General features: G+C 37.5%; 2 protein-coding genes across 5 annotated transcripts in view; both read left to right on the top strand.

The window, feature by feature from the left end:
• The window catches only part of LOC132300879 (alpha-1,3-mannosyl-glycoprotein 2-beta-N-acetylglucosaminyltransferase), a 57,921-nt gene extending 31,570 nt beyond the window's left edge, over positions 1-26,351 (top strand). For all 4 annotated transcript variants that reach the window (XM_059798156.1, XM_059798154.1, XM_059798157.1 and 1 more), the window contains 7 exons: positions 13,027-13,117; positions 13,214-13,307; positions 14,467-14,529; positions 14,621-14,659; positions 14,743-14,913; positions 25,644-25,769; positions 25,948-26,351. In XM_059798156.1, the coding sequence (XP_059654139.1) occupies positions 13,027-13,117; positions 13,214-13,307; positions 14,467-14,529; positions 14,621-14,659; positions 14,743-14,913; positions 25,644-25,757 (572 nt within the window). In that variant the 3' untranslated portion in view covers positions 25,758-25,769; positions 25,948-26,351. The remainder of the gene's footprint in view (positions 1-13,026; positions 13,118-13,213; positions 13,308-14,466; positions 14,530-14,620; positions 14,660-14,742; positions 14,914-25,643; positions 25,770-25,947) is intronic.
• LOC132300880 (uncharacterized) lies at positions 17-7,048 on the top strand. The gene is made up of 2 exons (XM_059798158.1): positions 17-5,854; positions 5,980-7,048. The coding sequence occupies exons 1-2, from the start codon at positions 5,626-5,628 to the stop codon at positions 6,768-6,770; spliced, it is 1,020 nt and encodes a 339-aa protein (XP_059654141.1). The 5' UTR covers positions 17-5,625; the 3' UTR covers positions 6,771-7,048.
• Positions 26,352-27,968: the final 1,617 nt, after the last annotated feature.

The raw sequence follows: 27,968 nt of genomic DNA, 5'->3' as shown, positions 1-27,968 counted from the left end.
GGTTCGATGGGTTAGTGGACTGTTGTGACATATTTTGTAGCTATGATCTCATTTTATTTTTATTGCTATTACTATTTTTTTTTTTTTTAAACGCTGGGATGACACGTATATTATGTATTGACGTAGGAAAGGACGGTAGTGTCCTTAGTTGGCCTCGGGTTCGGATGAGGACCCGGTTAGCGATTTGGACCCTCGGGTTCGGGTCGTTACATTTTCTCCTTCTGCTTTTTGGTGTTGCTAGAAAAAGAAAAAAAAAACAAAAAGAAAAAAAATGTCAGCAATTGTTCGTATTGATAGTGTCAGAATATCCCGAGCCGAGTTCAATGCCTTAGTCAATTTGACACAACCCACATCTCTTGACAGTGTTGCCAACTTTACCCAAACAGGTAATGTTGCTTGTTTTTCGGACTTCCAGTCTTCCTCTTCCTCTTGGGTTCTTGACTATGGGGCATCTACCCATATAACGGGTAATAAATCTCTATTTTCTGATTTTCACAAGTTTAATTCTCCTTCTTTTGTTACTTTAGCCGATGGCAGGACTTGTCCCATTATTGGACAGGGCAGGGTACACTTCAATTAGTGCCTTCCATCTCGTTATCTCATGTGCAACTTGTTCCTAAGTTTCCTTTCAACTTATTATCTATGAGTAAGACCACTGAGGCACTCAACTGTTCCGTGACCTTTTACCCCTCATTTTGTGTGTTTCAGGATCTCAAAACGAAGAAAACAATTGGTGGCGGCATTGCGAAAAATGGTCTCTATTACTTGGATTGTGAGTCGCCTACTGGTGCTACTGCCCTCCATTCATAGGTCTCTGCCAATGCCCACCAGTGGCATTATCGGTTGTGTCATCCATCCTTAAGGTACTTGAAGTCTGCCATTCCTTCTCTTGGGTCAGTGTCTACTTTAGAATGTGAGTCGTGTCAATTAGGCAAGCACCTTATCAAGCCTTCCCACTTATTTTCTTTCTTTGTTCCAAATTCTATGCTCCGTTGTTGATAGAATTGAACAAATTCAAAGGAATTTCCTTTGGGGAGGAAGGGGAGATGAGTTCAAGTATCATCTTGTTAGATGGGAGCAAGTATGCAAGCCTATAAAATTGGGGGGTCTTGGTATTAGACGATTGATTCCTTTTAATCAAGCTCTTTTGGGCAAGTGGTTGTGGAGATACGGGAAGGAAAGACATCGTCCTTGGTGCAGATTAGTATCTTGCAGGTATGGGGAAGATGTTGGCGGATGGACTACTCGTTCGGTTTCTATTGCGGGAGGAGTTGGGGCTTGGAAATCCATTCGGAAAGGATGGGATGCCTTTTCCTCTCATATCAAATTCAGAGTTCGTGATGGTAGTTGCGTTCGTTTTTGGGATGATCTTTGGTGTGGGAACTAGCCTTTATGTCGTACATTTCCCAGATTATATAGTATTGCAGTTGATAAACATGCCAGAGTAGCTAACTGTTCTCAGCTTGATAATAGTGGGATTATGTGGAATGTTCATTTTCGGCGTTCATTTCAGGATTGGGAGTTGGAAGAGGAGCATTTTCTTGGATCAATTGTATCGGCAAGAAGGAATTGGCAGGGGTTATGACAATTTGATTTGGATTCCCTCCTCTCATGGGCGTTTTGCAGTAAGGTCTTTGTTCTTATGTCTGTCTAATTTTGCATCCTAGGATTTTCCATGGAAGACTATTTGGTGTTCTATGGCTCCTACTAGGGTGGCATTCTTTATTTGGACTGTTGTTTGGGGTAAGATTATGACGATCGATAATATGAGGAAAAGGGAAATTTTCTTGTTAATTGGTGTTGTTTATGTAAGCAAGATGGGGAGTCAGTCGATCATCTCCTAAAGCATTGCTCTGTAGCGCACGATTGCTGGAATCTCATTCTTGGCCTATTTGGCATGTGTTAGGTAATGCCACGCTCTACTAAGGAGCTGATTCATGCTTGGAGAGGTTGTCATGTGAGTAGGAGTGTTCGTGCTTATTTGAGATCTGTACCACATTGTATTTGGTAGTGCATCTGGAAGGAGCGAAATAGTAGAATGTTTGAAGGGAAGGAGTCGCCTATAGTGACACTGAAACTTTTTATTATTCGTTCTCTTTTTTGTTATGTGAACAGAAATTCGTGTTCCTCTTTTGTTGATTTAATTTCTTTTTTGGATTCTTTGGGGCCTTAGACCCCGGTTTCTTTTATGTCTACGGGACGCGTTCCCCTATTGAACGCCTTTTTTAATTTATTATTACTTATCAAAAAAAAAATTAGGTAAGCACCATAGAGTCTTGTTTCCTCCCCAAGTTGATAATCGCCGGTCTTCTTTATTTGAATTGGTACATACTGACATTTGGGGTGCTGTGCGTCATGTGAGTAATTCAGGTTTTTCATAGTTTGTTACCTTTGTTGACGACTATTCAAGGATGACTTGGTTGTTTTTAATGAAAAACCGATCTGAACGTTTTTCCATATTTAAATTATTTCTTAAAGAAATTGAGGTCCAGTTTGGCTGTGTTATAAAAAATTTCCAATCTGATAATGCTATGGAATATGTCAAAGGTGCTATTTCTACATTTTGTGAGTCTCGTGGACCTCGTGGTATTTTGCACCAAACTTCTTGCTCTTATACTCCTCAACAAAATGGCGTAGCAGAATGGAAAAATAGGCATTTAATTGAAATAGCTCGGACTTTAATGATCCATATGCATCTTCCAAAGCCTGTTTTAACTGCTTGCTATTTAATTAATCGTATGCCATCTTCCGTTCTTAACTGGAAATGCCCTTATTCTTTTGTTTTTCCTACTCGACCGTTATTTGCATTTACTCCTCGTGTTTTTTGGAGTGTGCGCTTTGCTCACATATTACGTCCTGGCACTGATAAATTGTCTCCTCGTGCCATTAAGTGTGTCTTTATTAGGTACTTTCGGACTCAAAAAGGTTATAAATGTTGGGACCGTAACACTAGTCGTGCTTTTGTGTGTATGGATGTTACCTTTTTTAAGGACACTTCTTACTTCTCTGCCAGTGGTTCATCTTTAAATACTGATTTGTTGCTTCTGCTACCAATTGTGTCTACTTCATTAGAGTCTGTCACACAACGACCACTACAAGTTTATAGTCGACGATCATAGGCAACCCGGCCCCAATTGTCTACTTCTATTGAGGTTCCTCCTCCTGCTAATGATATTCCTATTGCCTTGCGTAAAGGTATTCGTTCTTGTGTTACTGCACATCCTATTTCTAATTTTGTCTCATATAATCATGTTTCACCCTCTTTATCTTGTTTTTTATCCACATTATCTGCTACTGTTATTCCCAAGACTTTGCAGGATGCCCTTTCTAATTCCAATTGGCGCAAAGCAATGGTTAATGAAATGGATGCTCTTCATCATAATGGGACATGGGATCTTGTTCCCTTACCTCTTGGTTCCAAACCGGTTGTTTGTAAGTGGGTCTACACTGTCAAATACCTTCATGATGGGTTTATTGAGCGTTTGAAGGCTCGTCTTGTTGTAAAGGGGTACACCCAGACTCATGGTGTTGATTATGATGAGACTTTTTCCCCTGTTGCAAAGATTTATATGGGTCCTTATTTCCATTGCTGCCAATCGTAACTGGCTGTTGTTTCACTTAGATGTGAAAAATGCTTTCTTACATGGCGACTTAATTGAAGAAGTTTATATGGAGCAACCACCTGGGTTTGTTGCTCAGGGGGAGTATCGTCATACCGTTTGTCGCATAGTTGTTAAAGTCGCCGAAGGCGCGCGCCTGAGTCACCACCTTGGCACCTTGAAAGGCTTAGGGCGAGGGCCTTGTACTAGGTGCGCGCTTTTGGGGCTTAGGTGCAGGGCTACAGGCGCGCCTGTTTGAAAAAGTTTTTTTTTTTGATTATTTTGGTTGTGACTTGTGTGAGACAGTGAGTCTGTGATATAAAAATATTCAGATATGTTAAAGACTTGAAGCTTTTATCACTTGCAAGTTACAAAGCCAAAAAAAAAAAAAAAAAAAGAATCAAAAAGCAAAAGGCAAAAGGAAAGAAAATACAGAGAAGAGAGAGAGAAGTATGAAGCCGGAACTGGAAGGGAAGCTCGGATCTGCCGTCTGCGAAGCCCGGATTTGCGAAGCGCCGGTAAGTTCTCCACTTCTCCTTGCTTCTTCTTTTTCTCTCCTTCTTACTTCTTCTTCTCTTCTCGGTTTTTTTTTTTTTTTTTTCTCTCTCTTCAGTCTTCTCTCGGCTCTCCTTGACTATAGTCTCTTGAGTCTTGCTTGTATTTTTTCCTTCTCTCGGCTCTCAGCCTCTCTCTGATATTTTTTTCTTATTTTTATTTTTTCTATTCTTCTTCTTCTTGGCTCTTTTTTTTTTTTTTTCTTTATTTCTTTTTTTTTCTTTTTCCCTCTATTCTTCTTCTCTCGACTCTCAGCCTCTCTCTAATATTTTTTCTCTTTTTTTTTTTTTTTTTTTTCCTATTCTTCTTCTTAGCTCTCTCTGCTTCTGCTCTTCAGCCTCTTCTTTTATTTTTTATAATCTGTGCTGCTAGAATAAATTGTAGTTTACAACTTTACAATTCTGTGCTGCTGGAATAAATTGTAGTATACATATCAGTTGGTATATGCCTATATGGTATCATGCAGTCCATATATGCATATATATTACATCTCATATAGTAGATAAATCTCATATAGTATATGCAAGTAATAAGTGTGTATATAAATGTATCAACATGTTAATTGTCAAGGTGTTTGTGACAATGTGACTTGTGAGCAGTCCATGAAATGTTAATATTGCTTTGAGCCTTTGATTCTTTGAAGCTCTGTAATTTTTTTTTTTTGTCAGAGTTCGTTGTAGACACTGATTACATGATGCTAATCATGTTATTATTTTGTTATCTTGAATTTGATTGTAGTTTGTACTTTAAAAGATGCCTAGTGATGGTTCAAGAAAGGATCCGGCATGGAATTACTCACATTTGGAGAATCTGAAAGATACAAATGCCGTCACTTGTAACTTTTGTGCAAAAGTTACAAAAGGAGGTATTTATCGGGCTAAGTAACACTTAGTTGGAGGGTATTGAAATGTGAGTGCATGCACAAGATGCCCATCTAGTGTTAGAGAAGAAATCAAAGAATACATGAGTAAGAAAAAGGAAGAAAAAGAGCAAATGAATTTGTTACCTAGTGATGAAATTAATTTCATTGATGGAGAGGATGAGGATGACGCTATGGAAGTTAACAATCGGGGAAAAAGGGTAGCTAGTGCAAGTAGTGACAGTGCTAGTGTCAATTCCTCAAAGATGCAAAGCAAAAGGGACCGATTGATTTATATTTCACTCCCAGACCGGAAATTGTGGTACAAAGAAGAAAGGAGGGGGGAAAACAGACAACCATTAATGATGCATGCAAGAAAGAGTTGAGAGGAAGAGCGTGTACTGCTTTTGCAAGGTGGATGTATGATGCAGGGATTGCATTCAATGCTGTTAAGTATGATAGCTTTGTCGAGGTTGTTGAAGCAATTGGACAATATGTTCCTGGCATGAAACCACCTAGTTATCATGAGGTGAGAGTTCCTTTGCTTAGGAAGGAATTGGATAATACCAATGCTTTGATGAATGACCATAGAGAGGAGTGGTCAAAATTTGGATGCTCATTAATGGCAGATGGGTGGACAGACAAAAGAGAGGGAGAACATTGCTTAATTTCCTAGTAAATAGTCCAAGGGGAACCATGTTTATTGAATTGATAGATACTTCTTCTTTTTCAAAGGATGGTGCAAAGATGTTTGACTTACTTAATAAATTTGTGAACCGCATTGGAGTAGCAAATGTCGTCCAAGTCGTCACAGATAGCGAATCAAGCAATAAGTATGCCGGTAAGAATGTTCAATGTTTATAACTTTTAGAGTTTACATTCTTTAAAAATTTATAATTTAAATCTTTTTTGATTTACTCATTCTCTTTATATCATTTTTTCTTTTTTCCGTTTGGTTTCAAATAGGGAGGATGTTAGAGAAAGAACACCCACATTTGTATTGGACACCATGTGCTGCTCATTGCTTAGACTTGATGTTGGAAGACATTGGGAAAATACCGTCCATCTCTAGAACAATGCAGAGGGCAGTGGAGTTGAATAGTTATATTTATATGCGTCCAAAGTTGTTAAACATTATGAGGAACTTTACTCATAAAAAGGAGTTGCTTAGGCCTGCTAAGACTCGATTTGCTACATGTTTCATCACATTATCAAGTAGTCACAAGCAAAATAATAACTTGAGAAAGATGTTTACTTCAGAAGAATGGAATCGTAGTAAATGGGCGAAAGAGGAAGCCGGTAAAAGAGTTGCTTCTTATGTTTTGATGCCTTCCTTTTGGAACAACATTGTCTTTAGCCTTAAGGTATCTGGTCCTCTTATTCCGGTTTTGAGATTAGTTGATGGCGAGAAAAAGCCTCCCATGGGATACATTTATGCGGCTATGGATAGGGCTAAAGAAGCCATTGCAAAATCATTTGGGGAAGTAGAAGACAAATACAAGGATATTTTTGAAATAATTGATAAAAGGTGGAATGTTCAACTTCATCGCCCTTTGCATGCAGCAGGTTATTATTTGAACCCAGAATACTTTTATTCAAATCCTAAAATTGAAGAAGATGAAGAGATTGCAAAGGGTTTGTATGCATGCATTGCAAGGTTAGTTCCGGATGTCAAAGACCAAGACAAAATTACCGAGGAGCTGTCCTTATATTCTAAAGCTGAGGGCTTCTTTGGTAATCCCTTTGCTATTAGATAGAGAAGTACACGAGGACCAGGTAAAGTGGTAAAGTATATTAAGTTAGTATAGCTAAGTGTTAAAATTATTTTGACAATAGAGTCGATAGAAAGATGAAGCTAAAGTTGCTAAACATCATTATTAATTTTTTTTAATAGCTAATTGGTGGGAAGCTTATGGCAAGTCAACAAAACTTCTCCAAAAGTTTGCTATAAAGGTTTTAAGCCTTACTTGCAGTTCTTCTGGTTGTGAACGAAATTGGAGCGTGTTTGAGCATGTAAGTATATACTATCTACTAACTAGGTTTGTAATTTAATTGTTGAAAATTAAAATTTTAATTTTTTATACTTACTAGTTAAAGTTGAATTTATTGCAACTTCATAGCAAGAAAAGAAATAGGCTCACTCAAACAACTTTAAATGATTTAGTGTTCATCAAATATAATAGAGCATTGAGGCATCGATATAATATGTGTGACACTCTTGATCCCATTTTACTCGATGACATTGATGAGAGCAACGAGTGGTTGACGGGGAGGATGGATGATTCTGATGCAGAACATGATCTAGTCTATGAAGATGATTCCTTGACATGGGGTGATGTTACTAATTTTGCTGGTATTGGAGAGGCTAGCAGGCCGCAACGGTCTACTAGATCAAAATCTAGTTCTAGTTCACGGTTACCAACAAAGGGAGCTGGAAGTTCTTCAGTTCGACTTGTGGATGAGGATGAGGATGATTCAGATGAGATAGAAGAGGATCCTGAGAATTATGAATCATTTAGTGATGATCAAAATGATGTTATGCTTATTGATGACGAGAATGATATTTAGATTCATTAGTGTTGTCTTCTTAGGAAGAAATGATGTTTATGTTTGTTTTAGTTTTATCTTATACTTCTCCTTAGTTGACTTTTGCATCTTTATGTTAATATGTTTGATTATTCACTGTTTTGAACTCAAGTACTTGATTTACTTGGTTTTGGCATCTTTATGTTGAATATTTAACTTAAGTAATTCATTTAGTTGACTTTTACATCTTTATATATACTATTGCATCTTTAATACTTTATTGGGTGGGTTTTGTTTTTTTTTTTTTTTTTTTTTTTTTTTTCCAACGTGCGCCTTGCTTCAGTCGGGCGCGCGCCTCGCCTTGCGCCTCAAGCTTCAGGAGGCATTTGTGCTTTTATGCGCCTTGAGCCTTTAACAACTATGGTTTGTCGCCTTAGGAAGGCCCAGCATGGATTGCAGTGATCTCTAAGGGCTTGGTTTGGAAAGTTCTCTGCGATAGCATTAGCATTTGGTCTTAAAAGATGTCAGACAGACCATTCGGTGTTTCACCAGCACACTAAAGCTGGTTTCATTTTCCTTATGGTATATGTAGATGACATTGTGATCACAAGTGATGATTCTGAAGGTATTGTTAAATTGAAGTTGTTTCTACAAAATCAGTTCCACACTAAAGACTTGGGTTAACTCAGATATTTCTTGGGTATTGAAGTTGCTAGATCCAAGGAAGGTATAAGTTTATCTCAAAGAAAATACGTGTTTGATTTATTAGAAGGAATAGGTATGTTGGGTGGTCGTCCTGTTGATGCTCCTATGGATCCAAATACAAAACTCTTGTCAAATTAGGGTGATCTATTTGATGATCCTGGCAGACATCGACGGCTTTTTGGGAAATTAATTTATCTCACCTCGACCGGATATCTCATATGCAGTTAGTGTCATAAGTCAGTTCATGGGATCTCCTAGCTTATCACATTGGAATGCAGTTCTTCGGATTATCCGATACCTCAAGCAAGCTCCAGGTTTTGGGTTGCTATATAAACCAAATGGACATCTTAGGGTGGAAGGTTTCACAGATGCTGACTGGGTTCTCCCTCAGATAGGAGATTTACTACAGGCTATTGCACATTTGTTGGTGGAAATCTTGTTACATGGAAAAGTAAAAAAGCAAACAGTGGTAGCACGGTCTAGCGCTAAAGCAAAGTACAGGGTGATGGCCCATACCTCTAGTGAGTTAACGTGGATACAACATTTTCTTGAGGAACTTGGGTTAATAGTCAAGACTCCTATTCCATTGTTCTATGATAACCAAGCAGCTGTTCACATTACATCCATTCCGGTATTTCATGAAAGAACCAAGCATATTGAAGTTAATTATCACTTCACTCGAGAGAAAATATTGAGTGGGAACATTTCTACTCCATTTGTGAAGTCTGAAGATCAATTAGCAGATATGTTTACTAAGGCTCTTGGTCATAATCGGTTAAAGGCGATTTGTTCCGTGTTGGGATTATATGATATATATTCTCCAGCTTGAGAGTGAGTGTTAGAACATTTATATGTAGATATATATATTTATGTTGGGTCAGTTTGTAATTGTATATAGAGTTTGTGGCCATTATGCAAATAGACCTTTCTTGTCTTTGTATATAAACCCTTTTATGTTTAGGGTTAATGATATGAAACTGAGGCTGCGCCTCCACCATTTTGCTCTGCTCCATCTGCTCTCTCCTCTCTCTCTTTCATCACACATTAAACCTTTCACAATAACCTCATATATATAGCCACTACAGAAGACTCATGTAGTATGGTAAGCAAAATCGTTATAGGGTTTTGTTCGATTGAGTGAGCCTTCAATCGACAGACTGCCTTGTTCACTAACAGGAATTAATTTTTGATTTCTACTGTCAATTACAAAAATAGGAATCAAAAGTCAAAATCATGTTTAGTAAAATATTTTCACTTTTCAATTTTAAGGAAGTACTTTCTAATTTTGTGAAGAGAAGAAAAAGTGAGAAATCCTCACTTTCTCTATTTCTGTACTGTAGCAAGGAATTATTTCCTTTTACTGTAGTGCTCAGATTTGCTCTCTCTCTCTCTCTCTCTCGGTTTAACCTTAAGCCAATTTGGCTGAAAGTATATGAACGGGGGCGGCTAGCAGTGACTCCAAGCGAGGCCGGATTGAACTTATCGGCGGACCAAACGGCGACGAGGCTGTGACGATGCGTGCAAGGAATCCGGCAATTGGGCATCAGAGAGGGAGACCCAAATTCGCATCCACAAGCAATTCACTCTCCAAAGTTCTATTCCTAGTCAGTTTGTCCGTGGATTCCGGCATCGAAGAGGGAGACCCAAATTCGAGTTTGTGGTTTCCGTGGATTCCGGCATCGGCAAACAGTATATAGAGAGAAATTGATGAGGTTGAGGTCCACGATCCGACATCTAAAGAGAGAGATGATTCACTGGGTTACTCATCTCTTACAGACAATATACTAAAATCCCATGAATGGGCTCACGAAGCATGAGGTCTCCATACCCAATTGAATATTGGAGGAGTTGAGGCCAGTCATTCAAGAGAAGAGTTTGGTCACTACTAAAAGTAAATCATAATTTTACACCTTGCTTCTGGGTTGGTTGGTGCACACCGAAACTGGGTCGACTAATGGCACGCCGGAGCAGACCAAGTTTAGTCCGGCATTGAGAGACCCAGTTTCGTGAATTTCTTGCTCGTCCTTCTCAATGACATTGTGTTTTTTTTTGGTTTTTTCTGATGCTCTGTTTTATGCTAAAATCTGTTAGTTGCATACAACACTCACTCCTTCTCTTATATATATATATCTACACACACACACACACTCTGTACTCATCATAATCAAAATTTAGAGAAGAGAAAGATAACAGGAAAGCAAAACTAAAATCAAAATTATTAAACTTACTTTCTGTTCTTTACTTTCAAAATATTAAAAATAAAATCTTCTTATTAAACATCATTTTACTTTCTACTTCATCTCAAAAAAGTAAAATCATGATTTTACTTTTGAAGAAAGTAAAAGCGTTAGTGAACAGGCCCTTAGGAGTTGCTTCAATTTATTGGACCATTTGGTTGATGCTCTCAGTCTATGATTGTGTAAATTCAGACAGTCCCTCCATCATGCAACTTATCAATTGGCAGTCTCTGGAAGGTGAGGGTTCCAGACACCATGAGGGCAAATGGGTTTGTGAGTTTCTTGCCAAGAATACATCAATAATAAAATACAGTTTTGAAAAATGTTTAAATCCTTTAGCTTTGAAAGGCCATATTTCAAAAAAGTCATTTAAAATGAAACTTTGAGCCTCTCATAGATCAATCTAGGTCATTTAAGATCTTCCTGAGGTCAATTTACATGTGTCCTAGATATGAGATTGAAGATGTGGATTCTTGCTGTGTTCTTCGCAAATTTGTATCTGCACCAACTTTAATGATTGTACGCGAATGATTAAAGACACTTTGACACATTAAAACCCTAGTTTTGAGTAAAAAATTGCCAACACGTTACTCATATTCCTAACATTCTCCCCCTTTGGCAATTCCAAAACAGAACTTAAAACCAAGTACATGCGTAAGGATAACTGAGCTAATAAAAAATCCAAATCACCCTCACATGTACATAGAAAGAAATATGACGACTCAAAATCTGCTTATGTTCTCAGTCAACTCCAAATTACGCATAATGTTGACCATAAATTCCAAACATGGAAAACATATCCAAGCATAATTTTGTCAGCACAAATAAATATAAAAACATGATATATGAAGCAACAAGACATACAACATGAATATCAAGGCTCTATTATATCATAAGGCTGAAAACATCTCTCCCCCTTAATATAGTATCCCATTTATTCTACCATTTATGGCCCTTTTTGTTACATAACTGACAAAAAGATATAGAAAAACATATAGGAGATATAAAAATAAACAAAAGAAAAACCGAGGATCAAATTTCTATTTTTTTTTAAGACAGCAAAATTTGTTATATGAGAAAGAGGTTACAGAATAAGTTACAGGACTCTAACCTAAGAATCACTCAGTCTGTCCTGACTTAGACTTATGCAAGACCTCCCCAGATCCTCTGGCCGTTGATTCATCGACAGACTCGCTCCTCACATTATCTGCTTCTTCATGGATTTCTGATCTTTCCAATGACTAGTAATGTTCGATCAACTTGTTCTTTGCGAACCACTCAGTTGATGCATTTGGTGGATAATTTCAATTCTACTCCATGCTTTGATTCTATTGATCACATATAGTATGATAATTTACGAAGATCCCTAGATTGATTCTCTAAGTTTTCTTTCTCTAAAAGTATATACGATGATCCCTAGATTGATTCTCTAAGTTTTCTTTCTCTAAAAGTATATACGAAGATCCCTAGATTGATTCTCTAGGTTTTCTTTCTCTAAAAGTATACTTTCTCCCAACAATATGTAAAGAATTGAAAGCTCCCATGAGAGATAATCTAGACTTTCTTTACCATGTAGGATGGTAGGTACAATCCTTTTAGGATTCTGATTTGAGAGAGTCTCCATAAAAGTGTGTCCACAGGGTTCAATCGATGGAGCTTCGATTGACGCCTTTTGGAGTTGCTTCTATTGGTCGACCATTTAGTCGATGTTCTTGATATATTGTTCCGGCAAATTCAGACAGTCCCTTGATCAATCAGCTAGAATGCACCAATCGACCTATCAATCAATGCACTCTGCTGTTCAGTTTGAAATACAGTTTTGTAAAATGTTTAAATCCTTTAACTTTGAAAAGCCAATTTTCAGAAACTCATTTAAATCAAAACTTTGAGCCTCTCCAAGATCAATTTAGGTCATTTAAGTTCTTCCTGAGGTTGATTTACCTTCGCCTTAGATATATGATTGAGGATGCAGATTTCTTTTTTTTTTTCTTCACACGTCTGTGTCCGCCTTGTCTTCAATGGTTGTACTTGAGTTGTCAAGACGCTTTGATTCATTACAACCTAAGTTTTTAGTAGGAAATTTTCAACATATGACTCATATACCTAACACTCCTGTTCCTTGGCACCTTCTATTTATATTGCTCCTTACTAGCACATTCATTGATTTTTATGATACATGAACATAATAATTTAAGCCTCCTCTCATCTTCTCATTTATTGGCCCTAGCTCTTAGTTCTTGTGAAGAGTCTAAATTCCCGATTCTAAGATTGTCTTGCATCTCAGCCTTCATAATGCATCCATTTCAGTCTTGCAACTCAGCCTTCATAAAATTTCCATTTCAGTTACACTCTCATCCTGTAGACATGTTTCTTGGTTTGTGTGTGTGCATCTTTGCATGCTTACTACTATACTTTAACTCCACCAGTGTGACCGGTCTGATGACAATAAATTCTATACAGGTTGGGCAATATCTATAGGTTGTTCTCTGAAAGAAAAACTGAAAAATATGATCTGATCTGATCATCTGTATGATACTCTATGCAGATATACTTTACCGTTCAGATTTTTTTCCCGGTCTAGGATGGATGCTGTCTAAAACTACATGGGATGAACTGTCTCCAAAGTGGCCAAAGGCATATCCTTTTAGTCTAATGCATTTTAGTATGTAGTTCAAACTTTCAGATTGTTATACACATCTCTTGAAACAGTTTCTTTGACAAAAGAATTTCACTTACTGGGATGATTGGTTGAGGTTGAAAGAAAATCACAAAGGCCGACAGTTTATTCGTCCAGAAGTTTGCAGAACATATAATTTTGGCGAGCATGTACGTATATCTGTTTCAATGTTCAGAATATCTTTTTTTGTTCAATGCCATTCATACCCTGTATTTATTTTGGGATATGTTAGAATAGGCATATTTATCTATGGAACATTTCATACTATTTGTTTATATATTTATGTCTTTTCCTCAGCTCCTCCAAAAGTGAGGGTTTCTTTTTTCCTTGAAATGAATAGCTTCTCAGCAAAATAACATAAATGTTTAGTTGTTCTAGTTCTATGGCGGTGGTACATTCTTTTACATTGAATATTGTCGTTTTGTACCATTTATGGTCTTTAGCTCGATTTTGAGATATCTTCTTACAGTTGCCTCAGTAACGATGTGTGCATTTGTGCAGGTTTGGTTAATTCTCTAAATGATTCTCAGATTTTTCCTCCATAATTAAAAGTATACTTTTGTCCACATGCTGTTCTAAAATCGTTGCTGGGAAAATCTGTTTTATGTGGGAAAAAAAATCTTTCATATGCTAGGACAAAACTTTCAAGAAATTTATAGGGAACCTTCTAAAACATTTTGGAAACGCTCTAGAAACTTCAGGGAAACTCACAATGAACTTTATGGTCAGGAAATTCTGGTTCAATTTGTTTCGATAAATCTCTCTCTTTGTTTATGCTTTTGAAGCCATTTTTTTTTTTTTTTTTTCCAAATATAATCGAACATTTTTTTTACATGTTCCTTTAGTTATTATCTAAACTTTGCACCTTGATGTACTGCACAACATTTTTTTTTCTTTCTAATGTTTCTTTTTAGTTTTATCGAAGTTTATGAGTTTTCTAGACAGGCTTCTCATTTAATTTTGAGTCCTCGCATTTTATCATTTTTGTGATACTGTATTGATCATGTATACAACTTCCACTTGGTGTTCTGTAACTATGGTTTTAATGTGATTATGTTAAGGCTGAATATATTATGCAATCTTATGGGTCAAAAAATTCTCTGTGACGCAGGCGTTCCTCTAAAATTTGAACTTCAAGCATCTGAATTCTTGTTTTTTGCATCACTTAGACAATACTGTCAAATACTTCCTCTGCTGGCAGATCAATTCCCTATAACATATTTTATATTTAATGTTACTAATTATAGTGCATCATGCCCTTACAACTGTGGTTTCCTCAAATCTCGAGTCATTGTGATTTCCTTGCAGGGTTCTAGTTTGGGGCAGTTTTTCAAACAATATCTTGAACCTATAAAGCTGAATGATGTCCAGGCATGTGATAAGTTTTCTTATAGTGTTTTCTATCTGGTTGTAGTTTCTGGACAATTTGTAATATATTAACAGTTTTTGCTCTTTCTGAAAGGTCGATTGGAAAAGAATGGATCTGAGCTACCTGATGGAGGTATAAGGGACTTGTAATGACCATTTGAGGTGAATTCAGCATTTTGTATTTTTGTGGTCAACTAACATATTCTAAATTTTTAGGACAAGTATGTGAAGCACTTTGCTGACATGGTTAAAAATGCAAAACCCATATATGGAACTGATGCTGTTCTGAAGGCAAATAACATAGATGGTGATCTGCGTATTCAGTACAAAGACCAGGCTGATTTTGAACGCATTGCACTTCAATTTGGCATTTTTGAAGAGTGGAAGGTAGTTTAGCTTATCTTTGTTTATACTCAGAAATAGAATCTGGGTGATTTCGCATGATTGATTTGCTTTGTAACTCCCTGTTGCTTCTTCATTTAATGGAAGCATATGAGCTCTAGGAGAGAGACTGGGTCATTAATTTTGAATGTACCTGATACTCGGATCTCTATTGATCCATTTGACCTCAAATTGTTGGTGGTGTTTAAGTTTAATGAACATCTTGTTTTCTGGTTCTTTGAAAATGGTTAAATCACCTATTTCCGTTAGGCTAGGATTTCAAATGGATGAACAGGAGCATCTCAGCCCTAACCCCCATGTTAATACTTTAGGTTCAATTACTTCAGAACTATAATTTAAATTTAGATTGTGTAATTTAGATTTAAGTTTTAATAACATGCGTGGATTGACTTGAGAGGATTACATATGTGGAATTCAAATAATGAGGTATAAGGTGTTAGTTGAATTCCATGCCGTATGGATTGAAGTTACAGAAGAATTGTGTTTGGCCACAAAAATTCTGTCTGTTACAGGTGGAAGGTGCAGGCGTGCCCAGATTCACCGAGAATCCAATGGAAATGGAATAGCGCCAAACTATATTCCAAATCTGGCTTTGAGAGGCTTGAAGATCAGGCGATTGTCGAGAGCTTGGAATGACTGCTCTTGCTAGGTTCTTTTTGCCTTTGTGGAAAAGGACTTCGGAAATGGAAAGATGGAATGGAAAAAAGATGGGAATGCTTGGTGAAAATGCAGCTGGAAGAATGAAATGGATACTAGTGTTGGAAATTAAAGGAATTGAAATACATGCGCGGGAAATTAAAGCTCTCGAAAGGTAAAGATTGCATTAAGAAAAGAGTAAGTGCATGTATTGAAATGCAAAGTAGATGAAAATAGGAGTTGTTTGATTTGTGTGGAGATGCCCTTTCATTCTATCCAAGTCTTATATTTATAGCCAGTAGCAGTTCCATCTGTTGTTGAGATGCTTCCAAGTGGAACGTCTGATTTGTGCCATGTTGAACGTATGATTTGTGCCAAGTGTCCCATGTCTCCCCTAGTCTCTCATAATGTTGACACGTGTAAGGATATGCTCTCCCATGAATTACAGCTTTGGAGGAGTGGTTTTGGTGGTTCAATACCAATTAAAGGCTTCTAGCCACGTTCTGGAATTGCTAAGTGGAATGGACCACGATCTTCTAACTGCCTATAACTGCTCCTTCATTAGCTGCCATGTGTCCTATGACTTTTCAACTTGTAGGTAACTACCTCCCTCTATGCAATTAGTTGTACCACGTGTCGCTTCATAATTGCACCCTTATCAGCATATCAATCGTCCAATTGGAAACGTTCACCCTCCCTTTCCAACTGGAAATGGCCGATAGTTATGGTATAAACATTGTCCCCCATATTTTGTGTCTGATATTCTCTAACGAATAATAAGGCATATAAAATTTTAGATAATGAGTGAGAATTTGGCATATAATACTTCCATTGGGTGAGGAATGGGACAACTAGAAATTTTCAGCCTATTGTCTAGGCTGACAGTTGTAAGCTTGAGGGCTTGATACCTTCCATCCAATTCGTTGCCCCTTGGGGTCTGGAGTTTTACAAGGAAAACGATTTTGTACATCTTCTGGCCAAATACACAGTTGATTGGCCATGTTTTGCCCCCAAAACACCACCAGAGGTGGGTTTAGATCTACTAGAAGGTTGCTCCTCCATCGAGGTTTCTTTAGAGGGGGTTGTCCTTCAAACGCCATTGGAAAGGTCATAGGTGGCCTGGGTGGTGTGGTTGTAAATTGTTGAGTGCTCACAAATGGAACCTGAGAAGGAGGTGGCTGGACTATTATTGGTGGAAGATACTACACCTCGGGTGAAACTTGCACCTGTAGTGGAAGTAGTTGAACTACTACTGGTGGAAGGTTCTGCACTTGAGGTTTCACTTGAAGTGGAACCCGAACTGGTGTTGGTTGTGGCTGCATTGCTGGTGGAATCAACGCCTGAGGTGGTAGCCGTTGCTGAGCGCATGGACAGGGTTGTATATGCTGTCGGGACCTTTCCTATTTTGCTATTGCATTCCGAACACATTCTCGGAGCTTTTCCTTGAGTTCTTGAAAATATTACTCACATTCTTCGACAATAATAGGCTAGGACTCGTTGAAATTCTTCTTCCATCCATTATCTCCAATTTCTTTTACCGGTGGTCTCACCGGGCGTGCCAATATGTTTGGCCACAAAAATTATGTCTGTTCCAAGTGTAAAGGTGGAAGGTGCAGGCGTGCCAGGATTCGCCGAGAATCCAATGGAAATGGAATAGAGCCAAACTATATTCCAAATCTAGCTGCGAGAGGCTTGAAGTTTAGGCGATTGTGGAGAGTTTGGAATGACTGCTCTCGCTAGGTTCTTTTTGCCTTTGTGGAAAAGGACTTCGGAAATGGAAAGATGGAATGTAAAAAAGATGGGAATGCTCGGGGAAAATGTTGCTGGAAGAATGAAATGGACTGAACTAGACTGAATTTCATCAAACTAAGAACTGAAGTACAAGTGCTAGAAATTAAAGGAATTGAAATACATGTGCGGGAAATTAAAGTGCTTGAAAGGTAAAGATTACACTAAGAAAATATTAAGTGCATGTATTGAAATGAAAAGTAGATGAAAATGGGAGTTGTTTGATCTGTGTGGAAATGCCCTTTCAATGTATCCAAGTCTTCTATTTATATCCGGTGGCAATTCCATCTGCTGTTGAGATGCTTCCAGGTGGAACGTCCGATTTGTACCACGTGGAACATCTGATTTGTGCCACGTGTCCCATGTCTACCCTAGTCTTCTCACATTGTTGACATATATAAGGATATGCTCTCCCATGAATTGTAGCTTTGGAGGAGTGGTTTTGTTGGTTCAATACCCAATTGAAGGCTTCTAGCCACATTCTGGAACTGCCAAGTGGAATGAACCACAATCTTCTAACTGCCTGTAACTGCCTCTAACTTGCAAATAACTGCACCTTCATTAGCTGCCATGTGTCCCACGACTTTTCAACTTGTAGGTAATTACCTCCCTCCTCTTTGCTAACACGTGTCCCTATGCAATTAGTTGTACCAAATGGCTTCCTATGATGAAGCCACGTGTCTCTTCATGATTGCACCCTTATCTGCACATCACCCTTCCAATTGGAAACGTTCACCCTTCCATTGGGATCGGCCACGACAACCTTTCCAACTGGAAATGGCTGATAGTTATGTTATAAACAAATTTTTAAAAAATGCTGAGGTTCATAGTAATGCATTTTGGTTATAGTATCTTTTGGATCATTTTAACCTTTTGGATCCAAATTTAATGAATAGTTTTTATTTAAGCCCAAATCCCTTGAATCCATTCATTTATCCAAATAAAACATTAAAACTTCTTGTTACCAAGTGATCATAGTAATGCATGTAGTATCAAGTCCTTAAAAATTATTTTATTTTATTTTTTTTTAAATTTCTTAATATAGCTATTGAAAGAGAGAGAGAAAGAGAATATATGAAAACGTATATCTTATTGAGTGAGTAATACACTAATACAATTGTGTTTATATAGGAGAAGCTACGGGAGTAGGTGAGTGGAGAACAAGTAAACCCTATACATGGTAATTCTATATATGGTAATGAGGGGTAGGTGACAATTTATACAATACTAATTGTACACGTGTGACAATTCATACAATATTGTACAACGTGCCAACTCATACAATACTGTACAACACTTCCCCTCAAGCTAGAGAGTAAATGTCAATACCTCCTAGCTTGCTACATATGGAATCAATAGAGTTCTTTGGAAGCGCCTTAGTGAAGATGTCTGCAAGCTGCCTACCAAAAGGAACAAAAGGTGTAACAATCTCATTCGAGTCAACTTTAGATCGAATAAAATGACAATCTACTTCAATGTGTTTAGTCCTCTCATGGTAGACTGGATTGCTAGCAATATGAATAGCTGCCTGATTGTCACAATGGAGAGGAATTGGGTACTGAACTGAAATCCCAAGTTCCTGTAAAAGGGTTTTCAACCAAGTAAGTTCACAGGCAGTGTGTGCCACGGCATGATACTCTGCTTCAGCACTAGAACAAGCCACAACTGATTGTTTCTTACTCCTCTAAGTTACTAGATTTCCTCCTATGAAGGTGCTGTAACCCGTGGTGGACCGTCGATCAGAAGGAGAACCGGCCCAATCTGCATCTGTGTATCCCTCAATCCGAAGATGTCCAGAAGATCGATAAAGCAGACCACATCTTGGAGCACCTTTGAGATACTTCAAGATGCGTACAACTGCCTCCATGTGAGGTACCCAAGCACTGTTCATGAACTGGCTCACAACACTGACTGCATAGGAGATGTCTGGACGAGTGATTGTAAGGTAAATAAGTTTACCTACAAGTCTCCGATACATCTCTGGATCGTCGAGTGGGTCACCATCATCCACCTTAAGTTTTACATTAGTCTCCATAGGTATAGCTACAAGTTTCAAACCAAGATATCCAGTATCGTGTAAGAGATCAAGAGTATACTTCCGCTAAGAAAGACTAATGCCTTACTTCGACCGAGCCACCTCAATTCCTAGAAAATAATGAAGTTTGCCCAAATCCTTATAAAGGAAGCTAGAACTCAAGTGATAGATTAGAACTTGTATCCCATCTTTGTCATTGCCAGTGAAAACGATATCATATACATACACCACAAGAATCACAATACCACGTTTCATTTTCTTAAAAAAGAGAGTGGTCAGCCTGGCTTCTGGTCATACCATGAGCTAACACTGCATTTCTGAACTTATCAAACCATGCACGAGGGGACTATTTGAGGCCATAGATAAACTTCATGAGATGACACACACACTCCCCCTTAGACTTAAACCTAAGCGGTTGAGTCATATAGATTGTCTCAGTAAGGTCACGATGGAAAAAGGCATTTTTAACATCAAGTTGATGAAGTGGCCAATCTAGATTAGCTGCAAGAGAGATTATCACACAAACATAATTCAGTTTGGCCACAGGAGAGAATGTCTTAGTATAATCAAGGCCATAAGTTTGAGTGTAGCCTTTAGCAACAAGTCGAGCTTTGAGACGGTCAACAGTACCATTAGGCTTCTGTTTAATAGTAAAAGCCCAATGACAACCAACAACTTGAGTATCAGTAGGGCTTAGGAACAAGGTCCCAAGTATGATTCAATTTTAAAGCGTTTATTTCTTCTTTCATAGCTTTCCTCCACCCTGGATGAGAAAGTACCTCCCTGTAGGACTTAAGAAGAGCAATAGAGGATAATGACAAACAAAAAGCTTGAAAGGAGGAGGATAATTTATTATATGATACAAAATTGGAGATAGGGTGATTGGTACAAGACCGTTTACCTTTCCAAACAGCAATAGGTTGATCAAAATCAGAGTTTGGAGAGATAGAAGAATCTCTAGGAGTTGAAGCGACTGGTGGAAGTGGCACGGCTAGGTTTACTACTTCAGTTGGAGCATGATTAATTACTCTTTTCCGGCGACAAGCATAGACACGAAGAACTGGTGGGATGTCAAAATCAAAAACTGGAGTTGGAAGAACAGACTCTTGAAGAATAGAGTCCTCCAAATGACTGCCTTCCTGGGAATAAAAAGGAACATCCTCAAAGAAAGTTACATCTGCACACACAAATTGTTTACGAAGAGTTATACTGTAACATTTATATCCCTTTTGAGTGCGAGAATAACCTAAGAAAATACATTTGTGAGCACAAGGATCAAGTTTGTTTCGTCTTGGGCTTAGATTATGAACAAAACAGACACACCCAAACACTTTTGGAGGAATGGAAAAAGGGTTTTTGTTAGGAAACATCATTTGAAAGGGTGATTTTCCTTGAAGGCCTTAGAAGGCATGTGGTTTAAAAGATAAGCAGCAACCAGAACTGCATCTGCCCAAAAATGTTTTGGAACATGCATTTGAATTATTAAGGCACGAGCGATAGCTAGGAGTGGGCCATTCTTCCGTTCAACAACTCCATTTTGCTGAGGGGTATCAAGACAAGATGGTTGATGGATAATGCCCCTTGACTCAAGAAACTTTTGAAAAACATGAAGTGTATATTCAAGGGCATTGTTAGTTCTAAGAACAAGTAATTTTGCATCAAACTGATTTTGAATTTCAGCATAAAAGGATTGAAAAACAGAGAATACTTGAGATCTATCTTTAAGAATATAAACCCAAGTTAAACGTGAATAATCATCAATAAATGACAAAATAACGAGCCCCAAATAAATCAGTAGTACGAGCTGGTCCTCAAACATCCGAATGTACTAACTCAAAAGGTTTTAAACTTTTATTATCAAAACGAGACTTAAAAGTAGCCCGACGATGTTTGCTAAGTTCGCAAGTACAATTAAACTTAGCAAAATCAACTAAAGAAGGGACCAAGGCTCGAAGACTATTTGAAGAGGGATGTCTAAGGCGGCAATGCCACTAGTAAGCTGAAGAGGAGGTGGAATATAGAGCTGTCGGACTACTTCTCAAACCCCCCACCAATCGTCTTCTTTGTCTTGAGATCCTGAAAGACACAACAGGAAGGAGAAAATGTAACTGAGCAATTTAAATCTGATACGATTTTGCGAACTGACAGTAAATTGAATGAAAATTGAGGGATATATAAAACATATGAAAAAGTGAGACCCGAAGTATGGAAGGTACCAATTCCATGAACAGGTGATTTGGCACCATTTGCTATAGTAACAACCAATGGTGAGAAAACATGAGAAATATCAGAAAGAAGAGATGGGTTACCTGTCATGTGATTGGATGCCCCTGAATCAATGATCCAAGGTGTAGAAGAGGAAGCATGGAGACACGTATTACCTGAAGTACCTATAGTAGTCGTGGAGGAGGGCTAATTTGCACCTCACGCTTTACCAGAGAATCATATTTGGCTTTGGAGAGAACAACTTGTTCATTCACAGGGGTGGGAGTAGTCTCCTCAGAAACCGAAGCTTAATTAGCCCAAGCTGGCTTGCCATGAAGAGCCCAGCAGAAGTCAACATAGTGATTGTTTCGGCCACAATGAGTACACTTCTTGCTGCCGCGACCCCCTCTGCTGCCACGAGTACCACGGCCTGGGTTGGAAGGACCTTTGCCCCCTCGTCCTCCACGGAAAGTATCATGTCGCTCAGTAGGAACAACAAAAGCAGAGTGGTTGTCCTTCTCAATCACAGGGGCATGAATAGATGCTCTTCGAACTCGAGCAAAAGTCTCACTCGTGGGTATCTCCTTGCCAGACAAAATCTGCGAACTGGTCAGAGCTAGTTCGGGTTTAAGTCTAGATAAAAATTTTACCACCCGAAACTCCTCCCTGTGCCCTTTTTGTTGTTCTATATCTGTAGTCAATGGTTGGTAGACATTAAATTCTTCCCACATTCCCTTCAATTCTAAGTAATAATCTTTAACAGAACGATCTCCTTGCTGGAGATTAAAAATATCCTGGTACAACTGATAAATACGAGAAATATTCTTCTCCGAAGAATACATGTCCCTGAGATTTTCCCAGATATCTTTGGCAGATTATAGGGATGACATGTTGTTGAAGATCTCAGGCTCCAAGTTGTTCCATTACCAAGTCATAATGACACGTTGTTGAAGATCTCAGGCTCCAAGTTATTCCATAACCAAGTCATAATCTGAGCATCTTCTTTCTCCCAAGTCCCAATAATCTTTTCATCACTGGTGGGTTTGGTTGATTTTAGATATGACAATTTTCCTCGAGCCCGTAAGAACACCTCTACGGCTCAAGACCATTGAAGGTAGTTTGAGCCTTTCAATTTGGTGCTGGTGATTAACCTAAGTAGATGGGATTCCTTAGTATCCATCACAAGAGCTGCCGAACAAATGAGATATAGTAGTAAGAGGGAACCAAGATAAGAGAACCAAGATCTAGCCGAGATGAACCCTAGAGAAATTATCGAGGAGAGAGCCGAGGAGGGATCCGAGAGAGATTGCCGAGACTAGAACTGAGATCACTGAGGAATGATCACCGAGAAGAGATTGTTGAGAGAAAGCCGAAGAGGGATCTGAGAGAGATTGTCGAGACGAGAACTGAGATCACCGAGGAGAGATCGCCAAGAAGCGATTGCTGAGAGAAAGCCGAGATGGAATCAAGATCGGAGTCTGAATAAGACTAACAGAGGGATCGATTTCCGCTCTGATCTTATTGAGTGAGTAATACAATAATACAATTGTGTTTATATAGGAGAAGCTATGGGAGTAGGTGAGTGGAGAACAAGTAAACTCCATACATGGTAATTCTATATATGGTAATGAGGGGTAGGTGACAACTCATACAATACTGTACAACGTGACAACTCATGCAATACTGTACAACGTGACAACTCATACAATATTGTACAACAATAGCGTTAATGCTTATCCCTGCATCCCTAAATCTTGAAGAATTTTGTTGAAAGAACTGTCATGGGTTGGCTTATTCAGCAAAAGTTGTGTCTAGGTTGGTCATTCCGTGGAAGATTCACATCAATGTTGAAGCTTTAATTATAGATTGAAGACTGAGCTGAAAGATTGCATCAGCATTTTGTTTCAAGCTCTGCCAATCACACAATGTAGAGGTAAGTGACCTAGAAGACCATAGGTTTAAGAATAATTAATTTGATTTAAAAGTTCCTAATCAACCTTCAAAAATTGATTAAATTGGTCTATAATCCATTAGGAAACTTGTATTTATTATGAGTTTTTCAAAGTTTAAGCTTAATTAGAAAGGCTAAAGTTGAATATTATTTAATCAGAAAATGAATTTGGAAACCTTACTTTTTCTCAGGAAGCTGAGATTTTGAGTTTAAGTTGAAACCCAACTAAAATCTAGTTTTGGTTAGGGTATTTAAAAATAGATTACTTGGAATCTCATTATGAACTTTTCATTTCCACTATGTAGACTTGATAAGTTTTCCAACATTATATTATAGGTCAAATTTTGATTCTATTTGACCCCTCAACGAAGCGTCCAAAGTCAGAGTATGTACATTCAGGTTCGGATGAAAAGTGCAATTGATCGAACTCACTTTGGAATGCTACGATTGAACCCCCGATCAATCAATCACCGCCATAGTTGTTTGAATAGATTGAACACACCTTGGATCGGTTGGTAGACACCCGACATTGGTAAAATTTGCGCTTCCAAAACTCTATTTATTTCTAAACCTTCCAACACTCATTGAAAACATTCCTAATCAACTTATAATTACTCCAACACTATAAAAAGGTGTCCTAGGATATTCAAAACAATGAGGGAGAGAGGGAATTACACCATATGTGAGTAAGAATGAGAGGCACAATATTGAGAGTTTTTTTTCCTTAGGTTTTTCATAGAATGCCTTATGCTTCATTTGGTAGGAAAGAAAAACTTGGATGGAAGGGAGAGAAGAAGGGCTGGATGAGACATCACTGGAGAAGAGATTATGTCATTCCATCTTTTTGTTTTGTTTGATGAAAGATGAGAGAATAAGCTCACAATTTATTGTGTTCATTAGGAGAGAAGGAAACATAGAATTTTAAATAGTTTTTACCACTATGCCCATCACTATCTATAATATTTTGATTTATAGAGGATTGTATTGTAATTTAAAAGTTGTATAATTTAGGATTGTATTGTAATTCAAAACTTCCATAATAGCACCTCTTGTCTTCCTTCCTCTCTTCCGCCCATATTTGGAGGGATGAAAATTTGTAAAGGAGGAAGGATGACTCATCGCTCCTTTTATCCTCTCTCCTTGTCTCCTCTCTACCAAATGAAGGAAGTTTGTTCCTTCCTTCTTATTTTCCCTCCACCCCTCTTCCTTCATTCCTACTGAGCAAAGCATTAATATTTTGTTTGATTGAGTTCTAGTACAAGCTTCTTGTAAGAGTTGAAGATTGATCAATCACAACATCTAGACATCAATAGATTGAAGGTTGAATGAATTGTAAAGGAAATCATTTACGAGAGGAAGAGTGGATCGCATGAGGAGAAGATTTGTAGATTGACAGCAGCAGAGCCTAAGGAGTAACATTTGGCGTGAGCCTAATCTGAAGCAACTGGGAGTTTTTAGGATTTTAGTAGTTGCTTTATTAAGGTCCAATGGTTTTTTCCTTTTGAATTTTCCACAAAAATTTGTCTTTGATTTACTTTGCTGTATTGTCTAACAGTTTGGATTGTTGGATTGATTTATGAATTGCGTTATCATGATTGATTAATTAGTTTGAAATTGGTTAAAATTGAAATTTACAAAAATGATCAAAGTGTGCAAGTGATCTGTTTATCCCCCTCTAGGTCTAATTGGGACATAGTTTACTTTGATGTATTAGAACCTTGGGTAATGGTCTTATCCCTCCATATCCTGATCTGTGGCTATGAGGCTTGTGGTGTGCTTCGATTGGACCCAGATAGGTTCCCTGTAATAGAATTCTTATTTTCAAACTCAGGAATTTATAATAATGCTTAAAATTGCACTCTCTATGAGTCTGTGGCTTGCATGCACCCTCTTCTACACTTGTGAGTACAGTGTGTGCACATTTTATATGCATTCTAACATTTTAAAAGATCAGGACCCTCCACATGCATACTGGCCTATTTTGCCATTGTTATTGTAGAAATTTTCCTTCAACAAAGTAAAACAAAATAATAAATAAATAAATAAAGTAATTAAAAAATAAAAAATAAAACTTCTCATTTGATTTTCTTCTTATCGCAGGATGGTGTACCAAGGACTGCATATAAAGGAGTAGTAGTTTTCCGATACCAAACTCGACGTGTATTCCTTGTTGGCCCTGAATCTCTCCAACTGCTTGGAATTGAACATGATTAAATACCGAATGAGGTTAGTGACGGCATTCCTTTTTGTATTTATATTGCAACCTTTTTAACTTTTAGTAGCTTAAAATTAGAAGTTGGGAACAGAAACCAGAGATGCCATATGTAGCTTCTTTTCCATTTAAATGTCAAAGGTGAAAGATTCTGTGAACTAATTGGAATAAATCCGTCTTTCTTGTCAACAGAATTTGTAAAAGGAAATAGCTGTCAATCCAGACTTTTGAGTGAGGCTTGCGTGGAAAATGGTTTTGATGCACAGGGCCAAAGTCACGCATTGATCACAGCATCCAATACCAGATAAAGGCTTGACCTTACAGTTTGAGTTTGTTGACGATAAAGGCTTTTTACATCATCACATGAAAAACAAACATATTATTGCAACAGATGGCATATCTTTGTGCTCTTCAAGTTGTTATTCTGATAGGTATATGTGCTGGTCTATTGCGAAGATAAGCAAGAAAAGGAACGAGTTTTTCTAGGTCATTTACATGATGTTAGTTTGCTATAATCATTGGTCTTCAACTGGTACCTTCAAATTGAGCATGTAACTTTGGTTCTTAATATATGAGATCTTCAGAAATTTTACTTACCACACGTCTAATCTGAATAATGTTCCGATGGTATGAACTCGAGGTTTCAGGCACTTCATTCATTCATTCTGAACTTGAGGTTTCATGCACTTCATTCATTCTTTTTTTCTTTCGCAATTCATTCATTCATTACTTCTTCTTCTTCTTCTTCTTCTTCTTCTTGTTCTTATATTCAACTCATCTGTAATCAGCAAGGAAAGCTGCATGTCTGTATTCCAGTCATGCTACACGGAAACACAATTTTCCCTTTTAACACAGATTATTTAGTGTGAAGTGAGCAGGATTGATTTAATTAAATATTGCTTTGGACTCGGGGGGTTATTTTCAAAGGGTTGCTAGTGCATTTTCTATGTACCATTAAGTTCTCTTTCTGATTGTTCACTTCAATAAAATAAAGGCTCCAAATGAATTCGAAATTTAACACCACTGACAATTTGGAATGAGTTTGTAGCCTATTTTTTACAATAATTAACGCCACGACACTATAAGAATATCATATCTAGTTTATCCAATTCAAGAATATATACTGAGTGAGCCAGATGTATTACTTTTTTTCAAGCCTCATTTTATTATAAAGTGAATTTTTATTAATTGAGAGAACTAATAAGATGATATGGCAGACTTAATATCTTGGGTTAATCTTATTGATACTATTTGGTCAAATATTACTTTCGAACATTTTTTGAAACAGCAATGAGTTAGCAATGAGTTAGGTCTGTAATTATTTTTTCGTCAATCTCGTTAAAAATATAAAAAAAGATAATTTTGCCCCTAATGTTTCCCATTTATTCCTAAATACCAAGTTACTTAAATGACTATTATACCCTCATTATTAAATCCATCTATCACAACCAACCGCATACCCGCCAATACACGAATCCGGCAAAAAGATAATATATATATAATATAAGAAACAATAAAGATACATAATATGATTTGTAAATTTATAAAATATTTAAGGATATTTTAATCTTTTATCTATTATTTAATTTAAAGAGTTGTTTTGATAAAGTTAAAAATATTTAAGTTATTTTATATTATGTTAGAATTGTGCAGGTAATTATTGAGGTATAAATAAAAAACAGAACAAAAATTTATAATATGAATAATAGTTAATCCTAATATCTTCGGTTCAAACTCCCCACTTCCTTTGTGTCCTTGTAATGCAGAGGTGACCACTCACTCAATTGAACATTCCTAGCATCTAATCCAAATTTCATAACTCAAGGAGAGCCAAGTCTTCCATTTCTTGAGGGTCCCACGTAATATGGTCCAATATCATCAAATCATAACCAGCCAAACGCGTTATTAGGGTTCCTTTACCATGAGGACATCCTTCTAAATATTGCCAAATCTACAGGTATACAAAACAAAAAAGATGGAACCACCTTGAAGAAAATGACAACCAAAGAGTTGGTTAACACGGTTATTAAAAAAACTAGTATTTAATTGTTTATGGGCCCCAGAATTTAGAACCTGTCCAAGAAGTCGCATTATTTCCTCTCTCTACCCACTAGGAGAGGAGAAAAGTGTCCCCACCAACCTTTCAAAACAAAAAAAAAAAAAGTGCCCCCACCATCATAGACCGTAGATAGAGATACAACACATATACAATA

This window comes from Cornus florida, unplaced genomic scaffold (genome assembly GCF_030987335.1).
Source record: "Cornus florida cultivar Cherokee Brave unplaced genomic scaffold, ASM3098733v1 CherokeeBrave_3.0.0_Hap2_Chr03, whole genome shotgun sequence".
NCBI classification, from domain to species: domain Eukaryota; kingdom Viridiplantae; phylum Streptophyta; class Magnoliopsida; order Cornales; family Cornaceae; genus Cornus; species Cornus florida.
The sequence above is the reverse complement of the archived record's forward strand: the minus strand, read 5'-3'. Positions and strand labels throughout refer to the sequence as shown.